This window comes from Nesoenas mayeri (genome assembly GCF_963082525.1).
Source record: "Nesoenas mayeri genome assembly, chromosome: 4".
In the NCBI taxonomy this organism is placed as follows: Eukaryota; Metazoa; Chordata; class Aves; order Columbiformes; family Columbidae; genus Nesoenas; species Nesoenas mayeri.
The window spans coordinates 23,980,095-24,002,348 of NC_137540.1; the positions used below are offsets into that span (position 1 = coordinate 23,980,095).

Genomic DNA, 22,254 nt, shown 5'->3' on the forward strand with positions numbered 1-22,254 from the left:
GCGCGCGGCAGGCCGGACAGTTAACGGCCACAGCTCCTCGCGCCCCACTCGCGGCCCGGCCTCGGCAGCCGCGGCTCCGCGTTTCACGGAGCCCCCAAAAGGCGAGGGGAGCCGGGGCCGGGCCGGGCGGCGCGGAGAGGGCCGCGGCGAGGGGGCGGGGCCAGCAGGGGCCGTGGCCCCTGACTAACAGGACGGTAGTGCGTGCTCAGGCTTGCGGGCGCCCCCTGGCAGTAGTGGCTGAGGGAAACGCCCCCGGGTCGGTCCCCGGCTGCTGCGGGGCTGAGCGCCCATCAACGCTCACACAGGTCCGCCCCTCCCGCCCCGCTGCCTTCCCTCTGTGCAGGGTCCAGGATATACTTTCGCTTTCTCGACGATCCCCTTCCCTCGCCTGGAACGGGAATTGGGACGGCGAGACGGGTCCCGTCGCGAGTTACACCCGGCTGCTGCTGCCCAGGGGTGGAAGGGGTCCGGCTGCTGGTAAATCAACAGCCCACGTCCTTGTCAAGAGAGATCAGAGCTCAGGCAATCAAAGGACTTCAGAAAAACAATGAATCCACTTCTGCAGCTTCTCTTCTTTTTGGGTCTGCTCATCTACTCCTACTTAGAGGCTTTTGTGAAGCTTTTTATTCCCGTGAAGAGAAAGTCTGTCAGTGGAGAGCTCGTTCTCATCACGGGTGCCGGCCACGGCGTAGGGAGAGCGACCGCCTTCGAGTTTGCCAAGCGCCAGAGCAGGCTGGTTCTGTGGGACATCAATAAGGTAATGGTACAATTTGTATCTTGACTTGCTCATCCCTGAGGCCACTGGGTTTGTAACAGTGGAAGAGAGGCTGCATTCACACTGTATCTGCATTGTCTCCTTCCACACCTGCTCACAGGTGACTGGGTCACTGAGTGTGAGTAGAAGGTTTTGCCCCACTTGCACTGGAGAACATGGGTGTCTGGATCCCACAGTTACTCGATGCTGATGAGCAAGGCAGAACGCACAGCACCTCAAAGAGTAGCTGCAGGAGGGAAACGGAGTGCTCAGCAATCTGCTGGTGGAACTGCTGCCTAAGGTTGTAGAAGGCGACAAACTGAGACTAGAAGCCTGTTGCTACAGAGAAGCTGGTTTGCCTTCTGCTCACTGTCTCTGTTCCATCACGTGTTATGCATAAATCGTTGGAAGACGTGTCTGTTTACTGATACAGGTGGCCATCGTTGTTTTGTGCTGTGTGTGATCCGTGCTGCCCTCTGGCACAGTTACCTGCCTGGACAGGTCCTTGATAAATGTTTACACCAGCCCAAACTCTCATTGCTAATAATTTGACTAGAGCTTAAAACAACCTTGGAAAGTGAAGACGAACAGATATGAACATGCAGAATGGTGTTCAGTAAGGATCAGAAGGTTGTGCATAGGTGTGATCAGGTGTATTGGAGGAGGAAGCTGTGGGCAGCAGTGTGCAGGAATGGGTCCTGGCACAGTGGATCAGAAAGCATAGAGGAGTTTATCATGTCATCCGAAATGTACAAAACAAAATAAAAAAACCTACCAATACCAATCCCTAAACAAACCAAGAAAAGCTTAATGTAAGGAGCTGTGCAAATAGGGAGGATATTGTGTAATACTTTCAGTGTCTCTTCATGCTACCCATTGCAGCTAAGGCCAAGCTGTGGTGGGGTGTGAGGAGGTGTGGCTCCTGTCTCTTGATGTGCAAGGGCTGCTGCCAAGCAGAGTGTTGTCCGTGTTCACTGGAATGGGGAAGAAGGTTTGGGCAAGCCCTAGCTTTGGTGCTGGGAAATGTATTGTAAGGCTGGGTAGAAGCAGGCACTGAAATACATGGCCAAGGGAGGGGGTTTTAGGCGTGGGCTTCCCTGATGCAGCTTAGAAGAAAACTGTCTTGGCAAAGGCCTCGTTCCTGGGGCCACCAGCCTTAAGCAGCTGCTGGGGCTGAGTGGAGCTTCTGTTCTGTGCACATCAAATGCTGTTCTCCTAGGAAATCTCCAGCCTCTACCTTGTCTGCTGCAGTGCCCAAGCGGCAACACACAGGCAGGGTACAACAGTTATGCATATAAGTCTTTCTCTTCTGCCTCTGACAGCATGGCCTTGAGGAGACAGCAGCAGAGTGTGAAAGGCTGGGAGCCACTGTGCAAGCCTTCGTGGTGGACTGCAGCAAAAGGGAGGAAATCTACAGCACTGCAGAGAAGGTAGGGGAGCCGGAGCACACCCAAAGGCTTACCCAGAGGCGCTTGAGTTTCAGAGAGGTCAGGAAAACAAGAGAAGTGGTATCGTGCACAAATCATGCCAGCCCTTGGAATCCTCCCCCACTTTTTGCTGCTTTCAGGACGGAGCAGAAAGTGGCACTTCTGATACCACAGCCACTCTCATCATCTTTTGAAAACCTCTGGCATATCACACCCCTTTGCCAAGTTGGCTCTTTAAAATTCCAACCCCCCAAGGAACTTCTGCCTCTTAGTTTCCCAAACAGCACACAGACAACACTGAGGACAGTTGAAACCTTTTATTGTAAAGAACATGGTTCAGCTCCCTCAAAACAGCCTGTATGTCCAGAGTCACAATAGTCACTACACAGAGCATACTGTGTCTGTGAGTGATGTGTGGAAGGCTATAAATACTGACAGTAATTAGCGAAAAGCATCAGATCTACACCAGATTTCCCAATACCACCGCACAGTTCCTATCCCAGCTGGAAATGTGGCACCATCTTCCTCTCCCTAAAGAAACAACATTAAGAATTCAATTAATTGTCACTCATCTTCCACAGCCTTGCATTGTTTGGGTAATGAATGACACACACCTTTCTGGGTTTCTTCTGTCCTAAAGGTGAAAAAGGACATAGGGGACGTCTCCATCCTGGTGAATAACGCTGGTGTAATTACGTGTGCTGACCTGCTCTCAACTCAGGACCACCAGATTGAAAGAATGTTTGAGGTCAACATTCTTGCTCACATGTGGGTAAGGTCCACCACCATCTTCATGCCTATGTTCTTTGGGGAATGTTGCTGAGGAGGCATATTTAGACTAACAACTATTTTCAGCTACCAGTGAATTAGAAAAGCATCTTTCTGATGTGTGTAGCTGGGGTACAGGGGTACCCAGTGAGACTGACTGTTGGAAACTTGATTAACCTCTTACTCATCTGAGCCTGGCACAGTTTTAAGTCCTTCTTTTCTTTGCATGAGCTTACCTGTGACAGCCTCATCTGTAGCTTGGGTTGGTCTCAGTCACAGATGTATCAGGGCTCTTCTTTCAGCTGCTCAGGGCATGCTGTTTGTGGCAGAACAAGAGATGCTGCAGATTGATGAGCCTTTTCTTGTATGTGCTGGGGTGAAACTCTGGCGGCCTTGTCGCTGACACCTGAACCCTAAAAAGCAGCACAGGAGAGATGTGAGAATCACTCCTCTTTATAGCAAAGTTCCTGAAACATTTTCTTTGGAAAAGTGGTTGTCAGTTGTACCAACTGAACAGAGAGTGTGTGTCTCTGTGGTTCTCAGAATCTGAGGTGCTGTGCAACACAAAGCATTAGCTATAGCATGAGTTGCTTAATTAACAATAGACAGTGTCATTGCTGAACATGCCTAAGAAAACATTGTTTTCGTCCATCTTCCCCTACCCTCTTTCTGCTTCTTGGTTGAAATGACTTTCAAGACCACAAGAGCTTTCCTGCCAGCCATGATGGACAACAACCATGGTCACATTGTCACAGTGGCTTCGGCAGCAGGTCATTTTGTGACTTCTTTCATGGTGACTTATTGGTAAGTGATTTCTAAATCAGCTCTCTTCATTTTTATTTTTAATTGTAACTACTCCATCAGCCAGTGCAAAATAATTGAAACAATCCTCCTACTGAATATGGTACGTCCAAAAGATGGTGCTAAGCAGGAAAAAAAACCACAACAATCAGGACTTAAGGATGCCTGCAGGTTCCTGCCGACTGGCTTATTAGCACTGACTGAATCAGGAGCAAGGCTTGTATGAAGGAATAGGGATGTGACACATCAACTAACAAAAGCTGCTATTTTTTTCCTCTCTCTCTCACTAATTCAGACTTTTGCTTCACAAAAAAAGGTATCCTCTTCCCTTCTCCTTAGAAAGCAGGACTTGTGTGAGGTGGTGTCTTGTCAAGTAAACCCCCAATGAGTAGCTTTGATCTTTCTACCATTGTAGCAATGACTGTAGTGTATAGAAATACTTCTAGTATCATGAGATAAAATTGCATTTTGACTTGAAACACACATAAAAAATATTACAGTACCTGAACAGAAAAATTTAGAGATGGCATATTGTCCTTCTCCATCAGATCAAGCCCTCCATGACAGCAGCTCCAGTCAGAGCAATATTCCCCTGCGTCTGCTCATTCTTTGAGAATCACTCACTGTTAGCAATGTGATAATTCCCAAGCCATGGATTTTGCCTGGATTACACTGTCCAAATGAACAGCAATCAATAAACTGAGTCTTTAGGTTCACTTTCATTTTAGAGTTGATCTATACTCTTGGCCTGCACCAATTTCTGTAGCATTATGTGTCTCAGTTATGCATGGATAACGCTCCTCTATATCAAAACTCACCTGTGAATGTCACAAGATACTCCTATGTGGTGCAAGAAACAGTAGGGAGTTGTTATCCATTTCTAAGATGCCCATCATTCTGGATTTTACAGATTCAGGCTGCATTCCTTTTCAGAATCTTCTAAGCTGGGGAAAAAAAAAAAAAAGAGAAGTCCATAGTTTGATGTACATTAGCTATAATTTTCTAAGATCTCCTTATGTTCTCTCTGTTCACCACTTAGGTGGCTTTTTCCTGAAGGATACCCTGTTTGCCTTCCATAATTCCCCAAGCAGCAATATCTATTCCATCACTACACTCTTGTACAGAGAAATATAAAATTATTCCCTGCCCTCTCTCTCAGTTGGGTTACATTTTTTCCCCTCCCAGTCAGTACTGTGCGATCATTTAGGCCACTTGTGGAAAGTTAGAAGTAGTATTCCTGTCTTCTCATATGTGCTTTTCCTCCCCTGCAGCTCAAGCAAGTTTGCTGCAGTTGGATTTCATAAAGCTCTCACAGAGGAGCTGTCTACCCTGGGAAAGGATGGAATAAAAACCACATGTCTTTGCCCGGTGTTCATAAACACAGGATTTGTCAAAAACCCCACCACAAGGTAACTATCCAAACTGTTTCTTACTTTCCTTCATGGCATCTGGGCATCACAGATTAGCCCCAGGTTTAGGGCTTGTATTCCCACTGACTATATGAAAAAGGCATGTAGAATTGGCTACAGAAAATCTGCAGCGTCACTTCACCCACATCATAGTTGCATTTGAACTACTTAAGTTTGTGCATGTGTGAAACATCCTACATCAGGTAATACCACTCCCATTTTACCACTGCAGCTCTTACAGATGTGCTTTCCTTTACAGGCTTGGAAGGATTTTGGAGATTGAAGAAGTTGTAGAGGCCCTGATGGAAGGAATACTGACCAACCAGAAAATGGTTTTTGTTCCATCAAATCTAAACGTTGCATTACTTACTGAAATGTAAGTAGAAAACTAAAAACAGGTGTGTGGGGAGTACATTGTCAAAACTGAGTATACAAGCAGCAAACGTATTGGGTTGGTACAAAAGTAATTGTGGTTTTGAACTGTGAATTTTAAATCATTGAAGCTATGCTCAAACACATCTTTATTAATCAAAATAGGAACCATTACAATCAACACATTTTTGCCAATGAGAAAAAAGTTTGTTTATTCCTGTAGCATAAAATTTAGTGCTTTGGGATTCAACAAACCCTTAGAAAACATTTTCTGCATCTTGCTGGTTGTGGAAGCATTTTCCCTGCAAAAAGTTGTTGAGATGCTTGAAGAAGTGGTAGTTGTTTGGCAAGAGGTCAGGTGAATACGGCAGATGAGGCAAAACTTTGTAGTCCTATTTGTTCAACTTCTGAAGTGCCAGTTGTGTAGCATGCAGTTGGGTGTTGTCGTGGAGAAGAATCGAGTCCCTTCTGTTGACCAATGCGGACTGCAGGCATTGGAGTTTTCTGTGCATCTCATCATTTTGCTGAGCAGACTTCTCAGATGTGATGGTTTCTCTGGGATTCAGGAAGCAGTATTGGATCAGAGCGGCAGCAGACCACCAAACAGCAGCCATGACCTTTTTTGGTGCAACTTTGGCTTTGGGAAGTTGTTTGGAGTTTCTTCTCAGTACAGCCACTGAGCTCATCATTGCCAGTTGTATCAAATCCACTTTTCCTCACAGGTCACAATCTGATCAAGAAATGGTTTGTCATTGCTGCATAGAATAAGACAACACTTCAAAATGATGATTTTTTTTATTTTGGGTCAGCTCATGAGGCAGCCACTTATCGAGCTTCTTCACCTTTCCAATTTGCTTCAAATACTGAACAACCATAGAACAGTCAATGTTCTTTGGCAACTTCTCATGTAGTTGTAAGAGGATCAGCTTTGAATAATTGCCCTCCATTGGTCATTGTCACCTTCCAATGGCCGGCCAGTGCGCTCTTCATCTTCAAGGCTCTCATCTCTTTTGTGAAACTTCTTGAACCACCACTGCACTGTACAGTCATTAGCAGTTCCTGGGCCAAATGTGGTGTTGATGTTGTGAGTTGTCTCCACTGCTTTATGACCCAATAATAAGAAAATTACTTGAATTGGCTTTTTGTCTAACATCATTTCCATAGTCTAAAATAATATAAAATAACAAAGTATAAAATAATAAAGTAATAAGTGAGTAGCAAAAGAACTAAGTGAGAAAAGCACCTTAAAATGATGTATAAACACAACCACATTTATTTAAGAATGTATTCCAATATCAAATGGCAAATTTCAACAATGCAAAAAACACAATTCCTTTTGCACCAACTTAATATAACACCTCATTCAAGATTAAGTTTTATTTTATGAGCAACTCCATTTTGCGCTCATGCTAGTAAAAACATGGTTTGGCAGCACAGAGAAACCCTGATATGACAGCTGGACAGCAGAAGTTCACATTCATCCCAGTTTCATTTATTTTGTAGTATAATTTTCAGTGTTTGACATCACTGTAATCAGTTGTTTATCATGCCAGATTTGACATCACTATGCCTATAGTAGCTAGATAATGTATAACTGTCTGCAGGAGAATATTTTTTAAACAACCACCTACTTGAATTATTTTAGTATGAAAAACACATACCAGTGTAATGAAATAGCAGTGCTTCTTTCAAATGGCAGCAGCAGGCATCACACACAGGAAGATATTTTGAGTCTTCTTGTAGGTTGTTGTGATCCACTTTCTGCAGCTCACTGTTCTCAGTGGAGAGCTCAATGGCTCTACAGGCTGATAGGGAGGGAGAAGGAGAACAAGAGAACACTTGTTCTGCACAGCTGGCCGTTTCCCTTGGGCTTGCAAAAAACAGCTTTTCTGAGCCAGCAGCCCCAGTGTAGGTTCAGAAAGGGCTGAGAACCTGCTGCTTGTTAGTGTTTGTTTCTTCGTGTCAACACCAGAGACTTAAGTCACAGAGGCTGGGAAAGTTACTTCAGAAGGGCTATACTGCTTCTCTCTGCCATGTAAAGCAAGATTGGTCTTCTCGTACATCTTTAATATCCAGTGTAGCTGCTCTGATGAGGAGGTATTTTCACCAGAGCTCAGGTTCCAAACCTAGAATTCACATCAGAACAACTAAATTATGTTTTATGTTAACTTTTACAGTACTTCGTGAAACACTTGCTAATATCTTGTTGGCAAAACCCAACACCAGACAGTGGGGAAAAAGCTTTAAAGTATTTTTGTATCTCCAAGAGCTGCATGCTGATAGCACAAGTCTGCAGACGCATAGACAAGTCAAACCTCATGTCCTCAAAGCCCTGAGGGCAACTCTGCTTTTTTGTTTTATTTTGGGGCAGGAGGACACAAAGAGACATGGCTCATGTTATAGATTTACACACACCGGCCACCATCATAGGGTCTGACGGTAGTATCCCACCGAGAATGCGAAGTCTGAGCGAAGGTTTCCAATTAGACTTTTATTAATTCCTAGGTTACAGCTCGTGCTGAGTGCCTCTGAGAGGGACCCCTATCCCAATTCATGCCTCTCAGTTATACTTGTACCACCCGTCACCTGATCCTCAAGTCCAACCCCAAGTCCAACCACTTAGTTCTGGTCACTGGTCTCTTAATTTCTGATAGGTTTCACTGTCAATGGGATGGCCTTTTTCTAAAGCTACTTCATTCTCTTGGAGTTTCCCTTATCTTCTTCATAGCACTCTTATCTGCCAGATTCAGAGAGTTCTTTGTTAGCAGCATTAGTTTTATCAAAAATTTTACACCCGGTCAGCTCTTGCAGCCTAAGGCTTTAGCTACTTTAGCTGCTAATGCTAAGCAAGACTATTCAGAGAGAATAAAGTAGTTAATCAAATTTCTTCTATAACACTCCTAAGGGAAGAAATCCTAGGAGAGCAAATTGCATCTTGGGTCTCATTTAACATCACATCCTTCTATAGGTCTGCTGCTTTTCAGAGCATGACAACACTTAATATGCACTTATTTCTGTTCAATATTGAACCTTCCTGGACCCTGCAGCAGTCTTGACACCCAAATACTGCCCAGTAGCTACCTGTCCTTAGAACTGTCATGAAAGGACGTGGGTGGGGTTGGAGTTAAAACCAGTTAGAGATTGACAAGAGCTATGTATTCTTTGGAAATAACACCTAGTTTAAGTCTTGCTCTCAAGCCTCTTTGTATGCACACTTCTGCCAAACCAGCTCCTCTCTCAACTGCAGAACAACTTTCCTATATTTTAAGTTTCTTATCCTACATGTAATTTCATGTTATTATCTCTTTCAGATTGTTTCCAGAACGTGCTGTGAATGTTCTGAAAAAGATGACCAATGCCAAGTTTGATGCAGTTGTTGGGCAGAGAAGCACTCAATGAAAAATGATTCCTATCTCCCAGTGGCACAAGCGAAACCAGAGCATATGCTGAGCATAGTTCATCTGGCTTTATGCAGGACTAAGACAGATGCTTCCAGGTCACCATTTCCAAGCACACCTAAGGGTTTATCCCACACCTGCAGCAGGGACGTACCTGCGTAACATGGAGCATTAACAAAGCAGAGATGCAGCTCTAGAAGCCTAAAGCGCTGCTTTGGCTGTACATCACAGTGGCTCTATCTCCTAGTGCTGAGTCAGACAGGAACTCCCACAAAGCCCGTCTTTGGGGCAGCACAGCTGCTTACCTGAGTGCAAAGGGTTTGCCTGAGAATATGTTAATCTGGATACATCCCTGAGCTAAAGTAACTTGCAAGAAGCACAATTCATAGAGGAGGTGCGTGGCCTGTTTCACCTTAATCTATCTTTTCATTAGAACACATTTTTAAAGTTAAACACTCACAGTTTCATTTGCTTCCGTAGTGACTGCTTGAAATAACACAGCCTTGTTTGTAATGGAATACCCAATTATATTGATTATTAATTGTGCATTAGCACCGTCAACACTCCTTATTCTGAATAAATACGGTTCTCTAACCTGAAGTTGTCTCTTGGCAGTGAAAGTCGTAACCAGGTCCAAGCAAGGACAGTGGAGCAGGTGGCACAACAATGACTGAGTCAGCCAGAGTCTGCCAACCCCCAGGCCGGGCTGCAGGAACGAGACGAGTCCCAGGTCACACCAGGAAGTCACCTCAGGATCAGCAAGGTACAAGGCTAGGCATGGCACCCAACAGCTCAGCCCATGCAAGGCCAGAGCTTAAATCCGGGTGCCAGGGCAGAGGGTGCAGAGGGAAAGGCTCCAGATGAGCCTTCTCACAGCTCCTCACCACAAGTGAGCCGCCTGCTCTAATGGGACCCACCTCAACCAGGAGGTTAAACCCCAAAAGGTCTTTGGCCTGTGGTACAGGAGAACAGTACCTGATGAAACACAGGTCAAAGACCTCTGCAGAGCATGGACCACCTTTGGCCTATGTGCACAAGTCCCACCTGTGCCAGGCGTGTATGGCTTGCAGCCACTCAAGAGTGGCCTGAACACGTGGCCATCTTTGGCACAGCTAGAAATGGGTGGCTTCCATCAGAACCCGTCCTGCTCACTTGAGCATTTCATGTTATTGGGGAAATTGAGGTTCTTCAGAAGAGGCAGAGCCCTCATCATCTAGCTCTGCCTGTTCTCAGTTAACAACAGGTAGAAGTCTCTTCTGCCAACAACCTAAGTGGCACAAAAATGGTTACACATTCAGGTAACAAGACATTCAGGGTGTGTTAAAGTACAAGTTGTCAACTTTGGAAGTCTGGCTTCACAGTGCAAGATTCCTGGAGCCAAGAAAGGAAAAAAAAAGTAGGGGTTCAAAATTCAGGGCATCAAAAAATGTTACAAGCCAATTAAAGCATACTTAGACATGGTTTGTATTTAAAACCGAAGCTCAATTGTGTGTTTTGTGCTGGCCCAGCTTTTTTTTGAGCTGCACATTGCCTTCTTGCCAAGATGACAGTCTTATCACACACGTAAGACACTTGGAGCCAGAGCACATCTGTTTGGCTTTTTCATTATGTTCATTTCCACCTATTTTTACCTAGTGAGGAGGTAAAGGTTCTAAATATACAGATGCTTCAAAAGCCCTATCAAAGAGAGTCCCATACTGGCCAAAATGATTGTTGTAAATTCTGGAGCCTAAAGGGTAATTCAGTACTTCACTTATCTGCGGGTATTTGATAGGTTTCCCTTGCATTGCTGGCAAACATTCCTAACTTTCCACCCAGCTTGACCTCTCCTGGTACACACCCTCCAAGTTTCTGCCATTTCATGGCTTGAACCCTTGCCCAAAGGAAGCCCTTTTAGTACAGTCCAGTCCAATGAGTCCAAAGAAAAGTCCAAAGAACACCCCAATATAGACATCCTGATGAGGAGATCCTCTTCTCAGACAGGGGAAGGACTGGCTCCAGTAAGACAAGAAGATTTGGTGTCTCCTGGCCTGCTATTCCCACCAGCCCTGAGCATCTCTCACATTCCGATGACAACATTAAATTGGAAGACAAAAAATCCATCTAGGGGATGACAGACAGCACCTTCCTGCAGAGCCTGTTTCTCAGCACACTATCACCTAAGGAAGAGAGATTGTGTTCACTCCCACTTTGCCAGATCTCACTCAGTCTCTCAGAGCCCAGGGGAATCATGAGGAAACGCAACTTGTGTGCTACTCTGTACATGGCTGCAGTTCCTCTCTGTGTCTCCTATGGCTGCACATCTTCTGCTTGGCATAAATAAACAGACAGAAAAGCAAGGATTTAAACCGTCTCCTGAACACCAGTGACAGAACAGAACCATCAAGCCTCCTGGACTCCTCAATCCCTTCCTAGGCACAATAGAATCTTATCCCAAAGTCTGGTCATTACGGGTGCCTAGCAGGAGCCTCTATGAGCAAGATTCATACAGCCACCTACAGCTAAACCTCAAATTTGTAGAGTGGTACCTCACATCCTGACTTAGGACTCTTTAGGAGGCAGGTTGGTGACTCTGGTCTTGTGTTCTGACTCCCTCTGAGGTGTCTCTTGGAATCAGCGCTTCTCTGCCCTCCCCGTCTCTTCCGTCTCAGCTACAGCACTGACAGGAGCCTGTGCCAGGAAAATGACAGCACTGCTGAACCATGTAATTAAGGCCTGGCCCAACCATTGATGTGTTAATTAAGAACAGAACACAGTTCCAAGAGAAAAGTAGTAAGTGCCTAGCTCTGAATCTCTCTGCCAAAGTTGACCCAGTGTCCCACAGACTAAATAATCAATGCTGCAGCCAAACCACCAGGACAAAAAAAAAAAAAAAAAGGAAAAAAAAGTCCTTTTCAATAACTCTAATCTTAACTGGAGACTGATTTTGGTCAGAGGACAGATATTCATACTACCTTCACTTTTCCCTAAGTGGCTCAAAAATAGCAAGTAAAATTATGAACATGATCTGGATATATCTAGGATTTCTAACCAACAAGCAAAGGAGTTAAGGTTATCAATCTTTTTCAAAATAAAATCATGCAGTTATATTATTACAGTTGGATGAACCATCTCAAACAAGTTTTCTCCAGTTTCCTGTAAGGATTCTTGTACTGCTGAAAGTCCTAGATACTCCATTACACACAAACAAGTCCAGGTGTGAGTTGTGCAATTTAGACTCAATTAGACAACAAAGACCCAATTTATGTAGTCAATGCCTTTTTCCCAAAGAATTGAGGAAACTGAGCAGCCATAGTATAAGATGGAAGGAAGACAGAATAAGAGCCAACAGACAGCCAAGAGCTCACCTGTGGAGACCCATGAGTTGAAAGGACTTGTGCTCTTCAGCTTACCTTGACTGACCTGGAAGAGGAAGGCAGGTGACAAAATCTGCTGACAACACACAGGTATTCAAAAGAAGTCAGGACTTGGACTCACTGTGAAGAAAATTGCTCACAGAATCATAAGACTGAGCAACTGGGCAGGATTTGAGACAAAATTACAATAGAGAGTTCAGGGGACACTCATGGGGGCAGGGGTCCCTGCACTAGACTGACCCAAAGCAGTTCCTGTTCTTGGGACACCTTGTGCTTGGCTATCAAAACAAAGGTACTTTAGCCTGAACAGTCAAGGGTATTGCTCGTAGTTTTTAGTGCAGCTTTATACACTCTCCATCTACAGGTCAAATTTACACCATGATATTCAATAGTAAAAGGCAACTAAGTGCACACGTGGAGATAGACACTGTTTTTGTCATGATAGTTCACAGCCTGTCTCCACCCAGGTGTTATCTGTGTTCTGAGGGTCATCCACACCTCTGTACACCTAAGGCCCCAAACCAAAGCAAGCTCAGTATCACAAGAGGAAACAAGATGCAATCAAAAAGATTTTTTTCCTTTCCCTGCAACACATTCACCCTTACAGAGCTTCCAACAGCTCCTTCTGTCTCCTACATCATGACAACCCCAGCATGACAACTTATTTCAGTCACACCTCTCCAGCTTCCATACAGCTGCAGTTACAGGCACAGCACAAAAAGATGCCACAGGAGACAGAGCTCACCACAAAGCACACAGCTTGTGGAGCTGCTTCTCCAATTCTGCTTTCTCCTCAGGGAATTTTTGCAAAGAGTTCAAGGCCTCCTCATCAAACCTCTTGTTATTACTCCCCTTTGACTGGCCCTTAATATATTCTATGCACCAGCACCATACTCTGGACTAGATGAGCGATTTTATTGCCACTTCCATCCCTCTTCCACCAGCAGCAAACAACAACAGGAACATTCCTTGGTGCTTCTGGACACAAAAGGAGGAGCGGAACAACGAGAGCCACACTCACGCAGCCACGCTGCCAGTAACAGCTCCTTGGACAGTGATGTGCAGCATACGACCACCTGCAGCTGCATTAGTAGTGGCCCAGAACACACGGGTAAGCGCTGTTACTGGAGCAGCACATACGTGCAGCCTGCAGCACCTCCCAGCCGAGCACCCAGCACCAGCATAAACCAAGATGCAGTGAGTGCGGCGCTGGGCGGGCGGAGCAGCAGCCCGCTCGGAGCACAGCTGCAGCCCGCTCGGAGCACAGCTGCAGCCCGCTCGGAGCACAGCTGCAGGCCCCCCCCGAGCCCCGGACACAGAAGCGCCGCGGCCGCCCGAGTGAACCCGCTATCTGCAGGGCCCGACAAGCTCATATGTCATTGGACAAAGCGCCACCAATCGCGAGTGTCTCCAGCCCACCGGCTTTCCCTTCCCTTGGCCACGCCCCACCTCGATTCCTCGCCTCTCACTGGTGGCCGCGCCGCCGGGAGGTGGGGCCGGGCGCGCGGCAGGCCGGACAGTTAACAGCCGCAGCTCCTCGCGCCCCACTCGCGGCCCGGCCTCGGCAGCCGCGGCTCCGCGTTTCACGGAGCCCCCAAAAGGCGAGGGGAGCCGGGGCCGGGCCGGGCTGGGCGGCGAGGGGGCGGGGCCCGCAGGGGCCGTGGCCCCTAGGGGCCGTGGCCCCTGACTGACAGAACGGTATTGCGTGCTCAGGCTTGCGGGCGCCCCCTGGCAGTAGTGGCTGAGGTAAACGCCCCCGGGTCGGTCCCCGGCTGCTGCGGGGCTGAGCGCCCATCAACGCTCACACAGGTCCGCCCCTCCCGCCCCGCTGCCCTCCCTCTGTGCAGGGTCCAGGATATACTTTGGCCCGGGCGAGTCCCGCCCCAGGCTTCTCGTGCTCGCGTCGCCCCGTGCGGGGTCAAGGGTAGACTTCTGCCTTCTTGCCGATCCCCTTCCCTCGCCTGGAGCGGGGATCGGGACGGCGACACGAAAACCGCGGATTCTGTGTTACACCGGCTCCCGTCGCGAGTTACACCCGGCTGCTGCTGCCCAGGGGTGAAACAGGTCCGGCTGCTGGTAAATCAACAGCCCACGTCCTTGTCAAGAAAGATCAGAGCTCAGGCAATCAAAGGACTTCAGAAAAACAATGAATCCACTTCTGCAGCTTCTCTTCTTTTTGGGTCTGCTCATCTACTCCTACTTAGAGGCTTTTGTGAAGCTTTTTATTCCCGTGAAGAGAAAGTCTGTCAGTGGAGAGCTCGTTCTCATCACGGGTGCCGGCCACGGCGTAGGGAGAGCGACCGCCTTCGAGTTTGCCAAGCGCCAGAGCAGGCTGGTTCTGTGGGACATCAATAAGGTAATGGTACAATTTGTATCTTGACTTGCTCATCCCTAAGGCCACTGAATTTGCAACAGTGGAAGAGAGGCTGCATATACAGTGTATCTGCGTTGTCTCCTTCCACATTTGCTCACAGCCCGTTCTCTGACTGGGTCACTGAGTGTGAGTAGAAGGTTTTGCCCCACTTGCACTGGAGGATGTGGGTGTCTGGATCCCACAGTTACTCGGTGCTGGTGAGCAAGGCAGAACACACAGCACCTCAAAGAGTAGCTGCAGGAGGGAAACGGAGTGCTCAGCAATCTGCTGGTGGAACTGCTGCCTAAGGTTGTAGAAGGCGACAAACTGAGACTAGAAGCCTGTTGCTACAGAGAAGCTGGTTTGCCTTCTGCTCGCTGTCTCTCTTCCATCACGTTATGCGTAGATCGTTGGAAGACGTGTCTGTTTACTGATACAGGTGGCCATCGTTGTTTTGTGCTGTGTGTGATCCGTGCTGCCCTCTGGCACAGTTACCTGCCTGGACAGGTCCTTGATAAATGTTTACACCAGCCCAAACTCTCATTGCTAATAATTTGACTAGAGCTCAAAACGACCTTGGCAAGAAGAGGACGGACAGATCAAAGTACTGTGTATAGGAGTAATTTGCCTTAGGCGAGGCAAGGAGAGGCTGGACAGCAGTGCAAAAGAATGGTTTCTGGTAGAACAGATCAAAAACTGCAGAGGAGTTTATTGTGTCATCCTGAGTGTGCAAATAAAAAACCTACCAATACCGATTCCTAAACAAACCAAGAAAAGCTTAACGTAAGGAGCTGTGCAAATAGGGAGGATATTGTGTAATACTTTCAGTGTCTCTTCATGCTACCCATTGCAGCTAAGGCCAAGCTGTGGTGGGGTGTGAGGAGGTGTGGCTCCTGTCTCTTGATGTGCAAGGGCTGCTGCCAAGCAGAGTGTTGTCCGTGTTCACTGGAATGGGGAAGAAGGTTTGGGCAAGCCCTAGCTTTGGTGCTGGGAAATGTATTGTAAGGCTGGGTAGAAGCAGGCACTGAAATACATGGCCAAGGGAGGGGGTTTTAGGCATGGGCTTCCCTGATGCAGCTTAGAAGAAAACTGTCTTGGCAAAGGCCTCGTTCCTGGGGCCACCAGCCTTAAGCAGCTGCTGGGGCTGAGTGGAGCTTCTGTTCTGTGCACATCAAATGCTGTTCTCCTAGGAAATCTCCAGCCTCTACCTTGTCTGCTGCAGTGCCCAAGCGGCAACACACAGGCAGGGTACAACAGTTATGCATATAAGTCTTTCTCTTCTGCCTCTGACAGCATGGCCTTGAGGAGACAGCAGCAGAGTGTGAAAGGCTGGGAGCCACTGTGCAAGCCTTCGTGGTGGACTGCAGCAAAAGGGAGGAAATCTACAGCACTGCAGAGAAGGTAGGGGAGCCGGAGCACACCCAAAGGCTTACCCAGAGGCGCTTGAGTTTCAGAGAGGTCAGGAAAACAAGAGAAGTGGTATCGTGCACAAATCATGCCAGCCCTTGGAATCCTCCCCCACTTTTTGCTGCTTTCAGGACGGAGCAGAAAGTGGCACTTCTGATACCACAGCCACTCTCATCATCTTTTGAAAACCTCTGGCATATCACACCCCTTTGCCAAGTTGGCTCTTTAAAATTCCAACCCCCCAAGGAACTTCTGCCTCTTAGTTTCCCAAACAGCACACAGACAACACTGAGGACAGTTGAAACCTTTTATTGTAAAGAACATGGTTCAGCTCCCTCAAAACAGCCTGTATGTCCAGAGTCACAATAGTCACTACACAGAGCATGCTGTGTCTGTGAGTGATTGGTGGAAGGCTATAAATACTGACAGTAATTAGTGAAAAGCATCAGATCTACACCAGATTTCCCAATACCACCGCACAGTTCCTATCCCAGCTGGAAATGTGGCACCATCTTCCTCTCTCTAAAGAAACAACATTAAGAATTCAATTAATTGTCACTCATCTTCCACAGCCTTGCATTGTTTGGGTAATGAATGACACACACCTTTCTGGGTTTCTTCTGTCCTAAAGGTGAAAAAGGACATAGGGGACGTCTCCATCCTGGTGAATAACGCTGGTGTAATTACGTGTGCTGACCTGCTCTCAACTCAGGACCACCAGATTGAAAGAATGTTTGAGGTCAACATTCTTGCTCACATGTGGGTAAGGTCCACCACCATCTTCATGCCTATGTTCTTTGGGGAATGTTGCTGAGGAGGCATATTTAGACTAACAACTATTTTCAGCTACCAGTGAATTAGAAAAGCATCTTTCTGATGTGTGTAGCTGGGGTACAGGGGTACCCAGTGAGACTGACTGTTGGGAAATTTTATTAACCTCCTACTCATCTGAGCCTGGCACAGTTTTAAGTCCTTCTTTTCTTTGCATGAGCTTACCTGCGACAGCCTCATTTGTAGCTTGGGTTGATCTCAGTCACAGATGTATCAGGGCTCTTCTTTCAGCTGTTAAGGGCATGCTGTTTGTGGCAGAACAAGAGATGCTGCAGATTGATGAGCCTTTTCTTGTATGTGCTGGGGTGAAACTCTGGCGGCTTTGTCGCTGACACCTGAACCCTAAAAAGCAGCATAGGAGAATCTGAGGTACTGTGCAGCACATAGCATTAGTGACAGAATTAATCAATTAACAATAGTTGGGGTCATCACTGAATATGCCTAATATCCCTTTCCCCCACCTCATTTCTGCCTCTTGGTTGAAATGACTTTCAAGACCACAAGAGCTTTCCTGCCAGCCATGATGAAAAACAACCATGGTCACATTGTCACGGTGGCTTCAGCAGCAGGCCATTTTGTGTTGTCTTTCATGGTGACTTATTGGTAAGTGATTTTCACATCGGCTCTCTTTATTTTCATTTGTGACTACTCTATCAGCCAGTGCAAAGTAACTGAAATAATCATCCCACTGAACATGGTACACCCAAAAGATGGTGCTTTGGAGGAAAAAACCACAACAACCAGGACTTAAGGATGCCTGGAGGTTCCCACCAATTTGCTTATTATCACTGACTGAATCAGGAGCAATACTTGTATGAAGGAATAAGAATGTGACACATCAACTAAGAAAAGCTGCTAGTTTTTTTCTGTCTCTCACTGATCCAGACTTTTGCTTCACAAAAAAAAAAAAAGCTATCCTCTTCCCTTCTCCTTCTTAGAAAGTAGATCTGGTGTGAGGTGGTGTTGTGTCGTAAAATAAACTCCCAATGGGTAGCTTTGATCTTTCTACCATTGTAACAATGACTGCAGTTTATAGAAATACTTCTAGTATCATGAGATAAAACTGATTTTTGATTGTAAACTTACCTTTCTGAAGGTAAAAACATGATAATACTTCCTGTGTTATGTGAGCACTCTGACTGATACACCTGAGAGGTTGATGCATTGCCTATTTCTACTAGAAGCCCTTGAAACACACCTAGAAAAATCACAGTCCATGAACAGAGAAACTATGAGACTGCATATTGTCCTGCAACAGATCTAGCCCCTATGACAGCAGCTCCTTGCAGAGCAATCTTCCCGTGGGTACGCTCGTTCGTAGACAGTTGTTCATTTCTGCAATATGAGAACTCCTGAGCCAAGGATTTTACCTGGATTACATTGTCCATATCAAGAGCAGTCAATAAACTGATTCAATAGTTTTATGTTCTTATGGAGTTGATTTATACTCTTGGCCTGCACCAATTTCCGTGGCATTAACTTCCTCAATTTTGCATGGATAATGCTCCTCTATTTCAAAACTCACCTATGAGTGTCACAAGATGCTCCCGTGTTGTGCAAGAAACCATATTAGAATCACTCCCTGCCCTCTCTCTCAGCTGGGTTACGTTTTTTCCCCTCCCAGTCAGTACTGTGTGATTTTTTAGATGATCTCCATTTGTAGGAAGTTAGAAGTAGTATTCCTGTCTTCTCATATGTGCTTTTCCTCCCCTGCAGCTCAAGCAAGTTTGCTGCAGTTGGATTTCATAAAGCTCTCACAGAGGAGCTGTCTACCCTGGGAAAGGATGGAATAAAAACCACATGTCTTTGCCCGGTGTTCATAAACACAGGATTTGTCAAAAACCCCACCACAAGGTAACTATCCAAACTGTTTCTTACTTTCCTTCATGGCATCTGGGCATCACAGATTAGCCCCAGGTTTAGGGCTTGTATTCCCACTGACTATATGAAAAAGGCATATAGAGTTGGCTACAGAAAATCAGTGTGATTTCACCCACATCATAGTTGCATTTGAACTACTTAAGTTTGTGCATGTGTGAAACATCCTACATCAGGTAATACCACTCCCATTTTACCACTGCAGCTCTTACAGATGTGCTTTCCTTTACAGGCTTGGAAGGATTTTGGAGATTGAAGAAGTTGTAGAGGCCCTGATGGAAGGAATACTGACCAACCAGAAAATGGTTTTTGTTCCATCACGTCAAGGCATTGGTTTACTTCTTGAAAGGTAAGTAGAAAAAAGAAAACAAATAAACACCACCACATATATTAAAGATAACATGCTGAGTGTACAACTAACAAATACGTAACATCTGATTCTAGATTAAGTTGTATTTTAGAACACATAACAAGGTAATCAAACACCCCAGTCATTCTTTCTAATGGCAGCAGTATACATCATACACAGAAAGATTTTTTTGAGTCCTCTTGTAGGTTGTTGTGATCCACTTTCTGCAGCTCTGTGGAGAACGCAACCACTCTACAGGGTGACAGGGAGGGAGAGGGAGAACAAGAAAACACTTGTTTTGCACAGCTCGCCGTTTCTCTTGGGCTTGCAAAAACATTTTCTCTGAGCCAGCAGCCCCAGTGTAGCTCCAGAAAGAGCTGAGTACCTGCTGCTTGTTCGTGTTGGTTTCTTCATGTCAACACCAAAGATCGAATTCACAGTGGCTGGGCAAAGTTACTTCAGAAGGGCTACACTGCTACTCTCTGCCATGTAAAGCAAAATTGGTCTTCTCACATGTCTTTAATATCCAGTGTAGCTGCTCTGCTGAGGAGGCATTTTCACCAGAGCTCAGATTCCAAACCTGGAATTCACATCAGAACAACTAAATTAGGTTCTCAGTTAGGTTCTACAGTACTTCATGAAACTCTTAGTAATATCTTGTTTGTGTAAGCCAGCAAACTTGGCTCTAACCCCAAATTTATTTTAATGAAGCCGTGCAAAGGTGTTTGTTTTTATTTGTTTTTTCCCCTCAAATTCCCCAAATTAACCGGAGATGTTTTTGAAGGCAAAGAGAAAGCAAATGAACACACCTCTGTTCAATATTAAAACGTCCTGGATCCTGCAGCAGTATTGCAACCTAACTCATGTCCAGTACATACCTGTCCTGGAATTGTCATAAAAGGACATGGGTGAGATTGAAGTTAAAATTAGTCAGAGATTGATGCAGGCCACATATTCTTTTGAAATAACACCTGGTTTAAGTCTTGGTCTCAGTCTGTGTGTGTGCACGCTTCTGCTCCCAGACCAGCTCCTCTCTCACCTGCAGTGCCACTTTTTCCCATAATTTAAGTTTCTTATCCCACGTGTACTTTCACATTATTTTCTCTTCCAGGTTGTTTCCAGAACGTGCCCTGAAGGCTCTGATGAAGATGACCGAAATCAAGTTTGATGCAGTTGTTGGGCAGAGAAGCACTCAGTGAAAAGCAAAAATTGATTCACATTTCCTAGTGGCACAAGCAAAACCAGAGCATATGCTGAGCATAGTTCAGCTGGCTTTATGCAGGACTAAGACAGATGCTTCCAGGTCACCATTTCCAAGCACACCTAAGGGTTTATCCCATACCTGCAGCAGGGACGTATCTGCATAACATGGAGCATTAACAAAGCAGAGATGCAGCTCTAGAAGCCTAAAGCGCTGCTTTGGCTGTACATCACAGTGGCTTTACCTCCTGGTGCTGAGGCAGACAGGAACTCCCACAAAGCCCATCTTTGGGACAGCACAGCTGCTTACCTGAGTGCAAAGGGTTTGCCTGAGAATATGTTAATCTGGACTCATCCCTGAGCTAAAGTATCTTGCAAGAAGCGCAACTCATAGAGAAGGTGGGTGGCCTGTTTCACCTATCTTTTTAAATTTAAAATATGCTCTAATGATCACTGAATATCATGTGCCTTTGTAGTGATTGCTTGAAATAATACAGTCTTTTATGTTATGCAATACCTAATTACACCAATTATCAGTTATGCATTAGCACCACCAACATGCCTTATTCTGAATAAATACAGTTCTCTAACCCAAAGTTGTCTCTTGGCAGTGAAAGTCATAACCAGGTCTTAGTGGTGCATTTAAGGTACAGTATCAAGTAATACACCTTTTCCCTGTACCATTTCTCACATTTCTTGTCTGCAATTCCCAGATACCTTTAAAACACCTTCATGCGAAAACAGCATAATTGCTGGGTCCCCTCCTGCATTTCATGAATGCTAGAAAATATTATTTGTTTCATGAGAACACACACCAAGTTGGGATATTTTTCTCCTTACAAGGCAAATAATCCAACTTAATGAAAATTCTGCAGCCTGTCTGCTTCAGTATTCGTAAGTCAGACTCATTTATTAAAGAAAAGAGCAAGGTTAAACTGAGCCAGGAAAGCCTTCATTCACATGTGGCAGGCAAGATTAAGTTGAAGTCCACAGACATTCTGCACCTGTGTACAACACAAAAGAAGGCCAGAACGGAGGAGCTGGAAACTCCCGAATCTGTCTCCATCTCAGCTAATTAACACATTAATCACAGGACAAAAACACAACCATGCAGACAGCAGATGACACATGTGTCTCCACATATCTCTTTTCCTTCTGTATTTTCAAACACATATGCACCAGACTATATTCTGCTCCTCTGAAACAATGTCATGCTGCCTGGAGAAGATGCTGCAGCAACAACATCCCTGTGTGCTCCTGGGCTTTACCTTCCCACCTCTGCTCTGCCCCTTCCAGGTGCAGGGGAGCAGCAGAGCAGGAATGCTCAGCAGGAGGAGGCACACCAGGTGCTACGAGTGTCAGCAAGGCAGGTATTGCACCAATGGGGCTGCACCACCTCTCCTGAGCGAGGATGGCAGAGCAGGTACCACAATGGTGGCTGAGTCGGCAGGAATGAGATGAGTACCAGCTCATACCAGGAAGTCACTCCAGGATCAGCAAAGTACAGGGCCAGGCATGGCACCCAACAGCTCAGCCCATGCAAGGCCAGGGCTTAAATCCGGGTGCCAAGGCAGAGGGTGCAGAGGGGAAGGCTCCAGATGAGCCTTCTCACAGCTCCTCACCACAAGTGAGCCGCCTGCTCTAATGGGACCCACCTCAACCAGGAGGTTAAACCCCCAAAGGTCTTTGGCCTGTGGTACAGGAGAACGGTACCTGATGAAACACAGGTCAAAGACCTCTGCAGAGCATGGACCACCTTTGGCCTATGTGCACAAGTCCCACCTGTGCCAGGCGTGTCTGGCTTGCAGCCACTCAAGAGTGGCCTGAACACGTGGCCATCTTTGGCACAGCTAGAAATGGGTGGCTTCCATCAGAACCCATTCTGCTCACTTGAGCATTTCATGTTATTGGGGAAACAGAGGTTCTTCAATAAAGGGAGAACACTCATCAT

General features: G+C 46.1%; 2 protein-coding genes across 2 annotated transcripts; both read left to right on the forward strand.

The window, feature by feature from the left end:
* Positions 1-24: 24 nt before the first annotated feature.
* On the forward strand, positions 25-9,415 carry LOC308040258 (estradiol 17-beta-dehydrogenase 11-like). The gene is made up of 7 exons (XM_080344163.1): positions 25-757; positions 2,077-2,184; positions 2,822-2,953; positions 3,647-3,753; positions 5,022-5,159; positions 5,419-5,535; positions 8,843-9,415. The coding sequence occupies exons 1-7, from the start codon at positions 548-550 to the stop codon at positions 8,928-8,930; spliced, it is 900 nt and encodes a 299-aa protein (XP_080200289.1). The 5' UTR covers positions 25-547; the 3' UTR covers positions 8,931-9,415.
* A 4,778-nt stretch (positions 9,416-14,193) lies between these two features.
* LOC308040356 (estradiol 17-beta-dehydrogenase 11-like) lies at positions 14,194-20,853 on the forward strand. The gene is made up of 7 exons (XM_080344321.1): positions 14,194-14,641; positions 15,932-16,039; positions 16,677-16,808; positions 17,373-17,479; positions 18,593-18,730; positions 18,987-19,103; positions 20,215-20,853. Exons 1-7 carry the CDS (start codon positions 14,432-14,434, stop codon positions 20,300-20,302), a joined length of 900 nt encoding a protein of 299 aa, XP_080200447.1. The 5' UTR covers positions 14,194-14,431; the 3' UTR covers positions 20,303-20,853.
* The last annotated feature ends 1,401 nt before the right edge of the window (positions 20,854-22,254 follow it).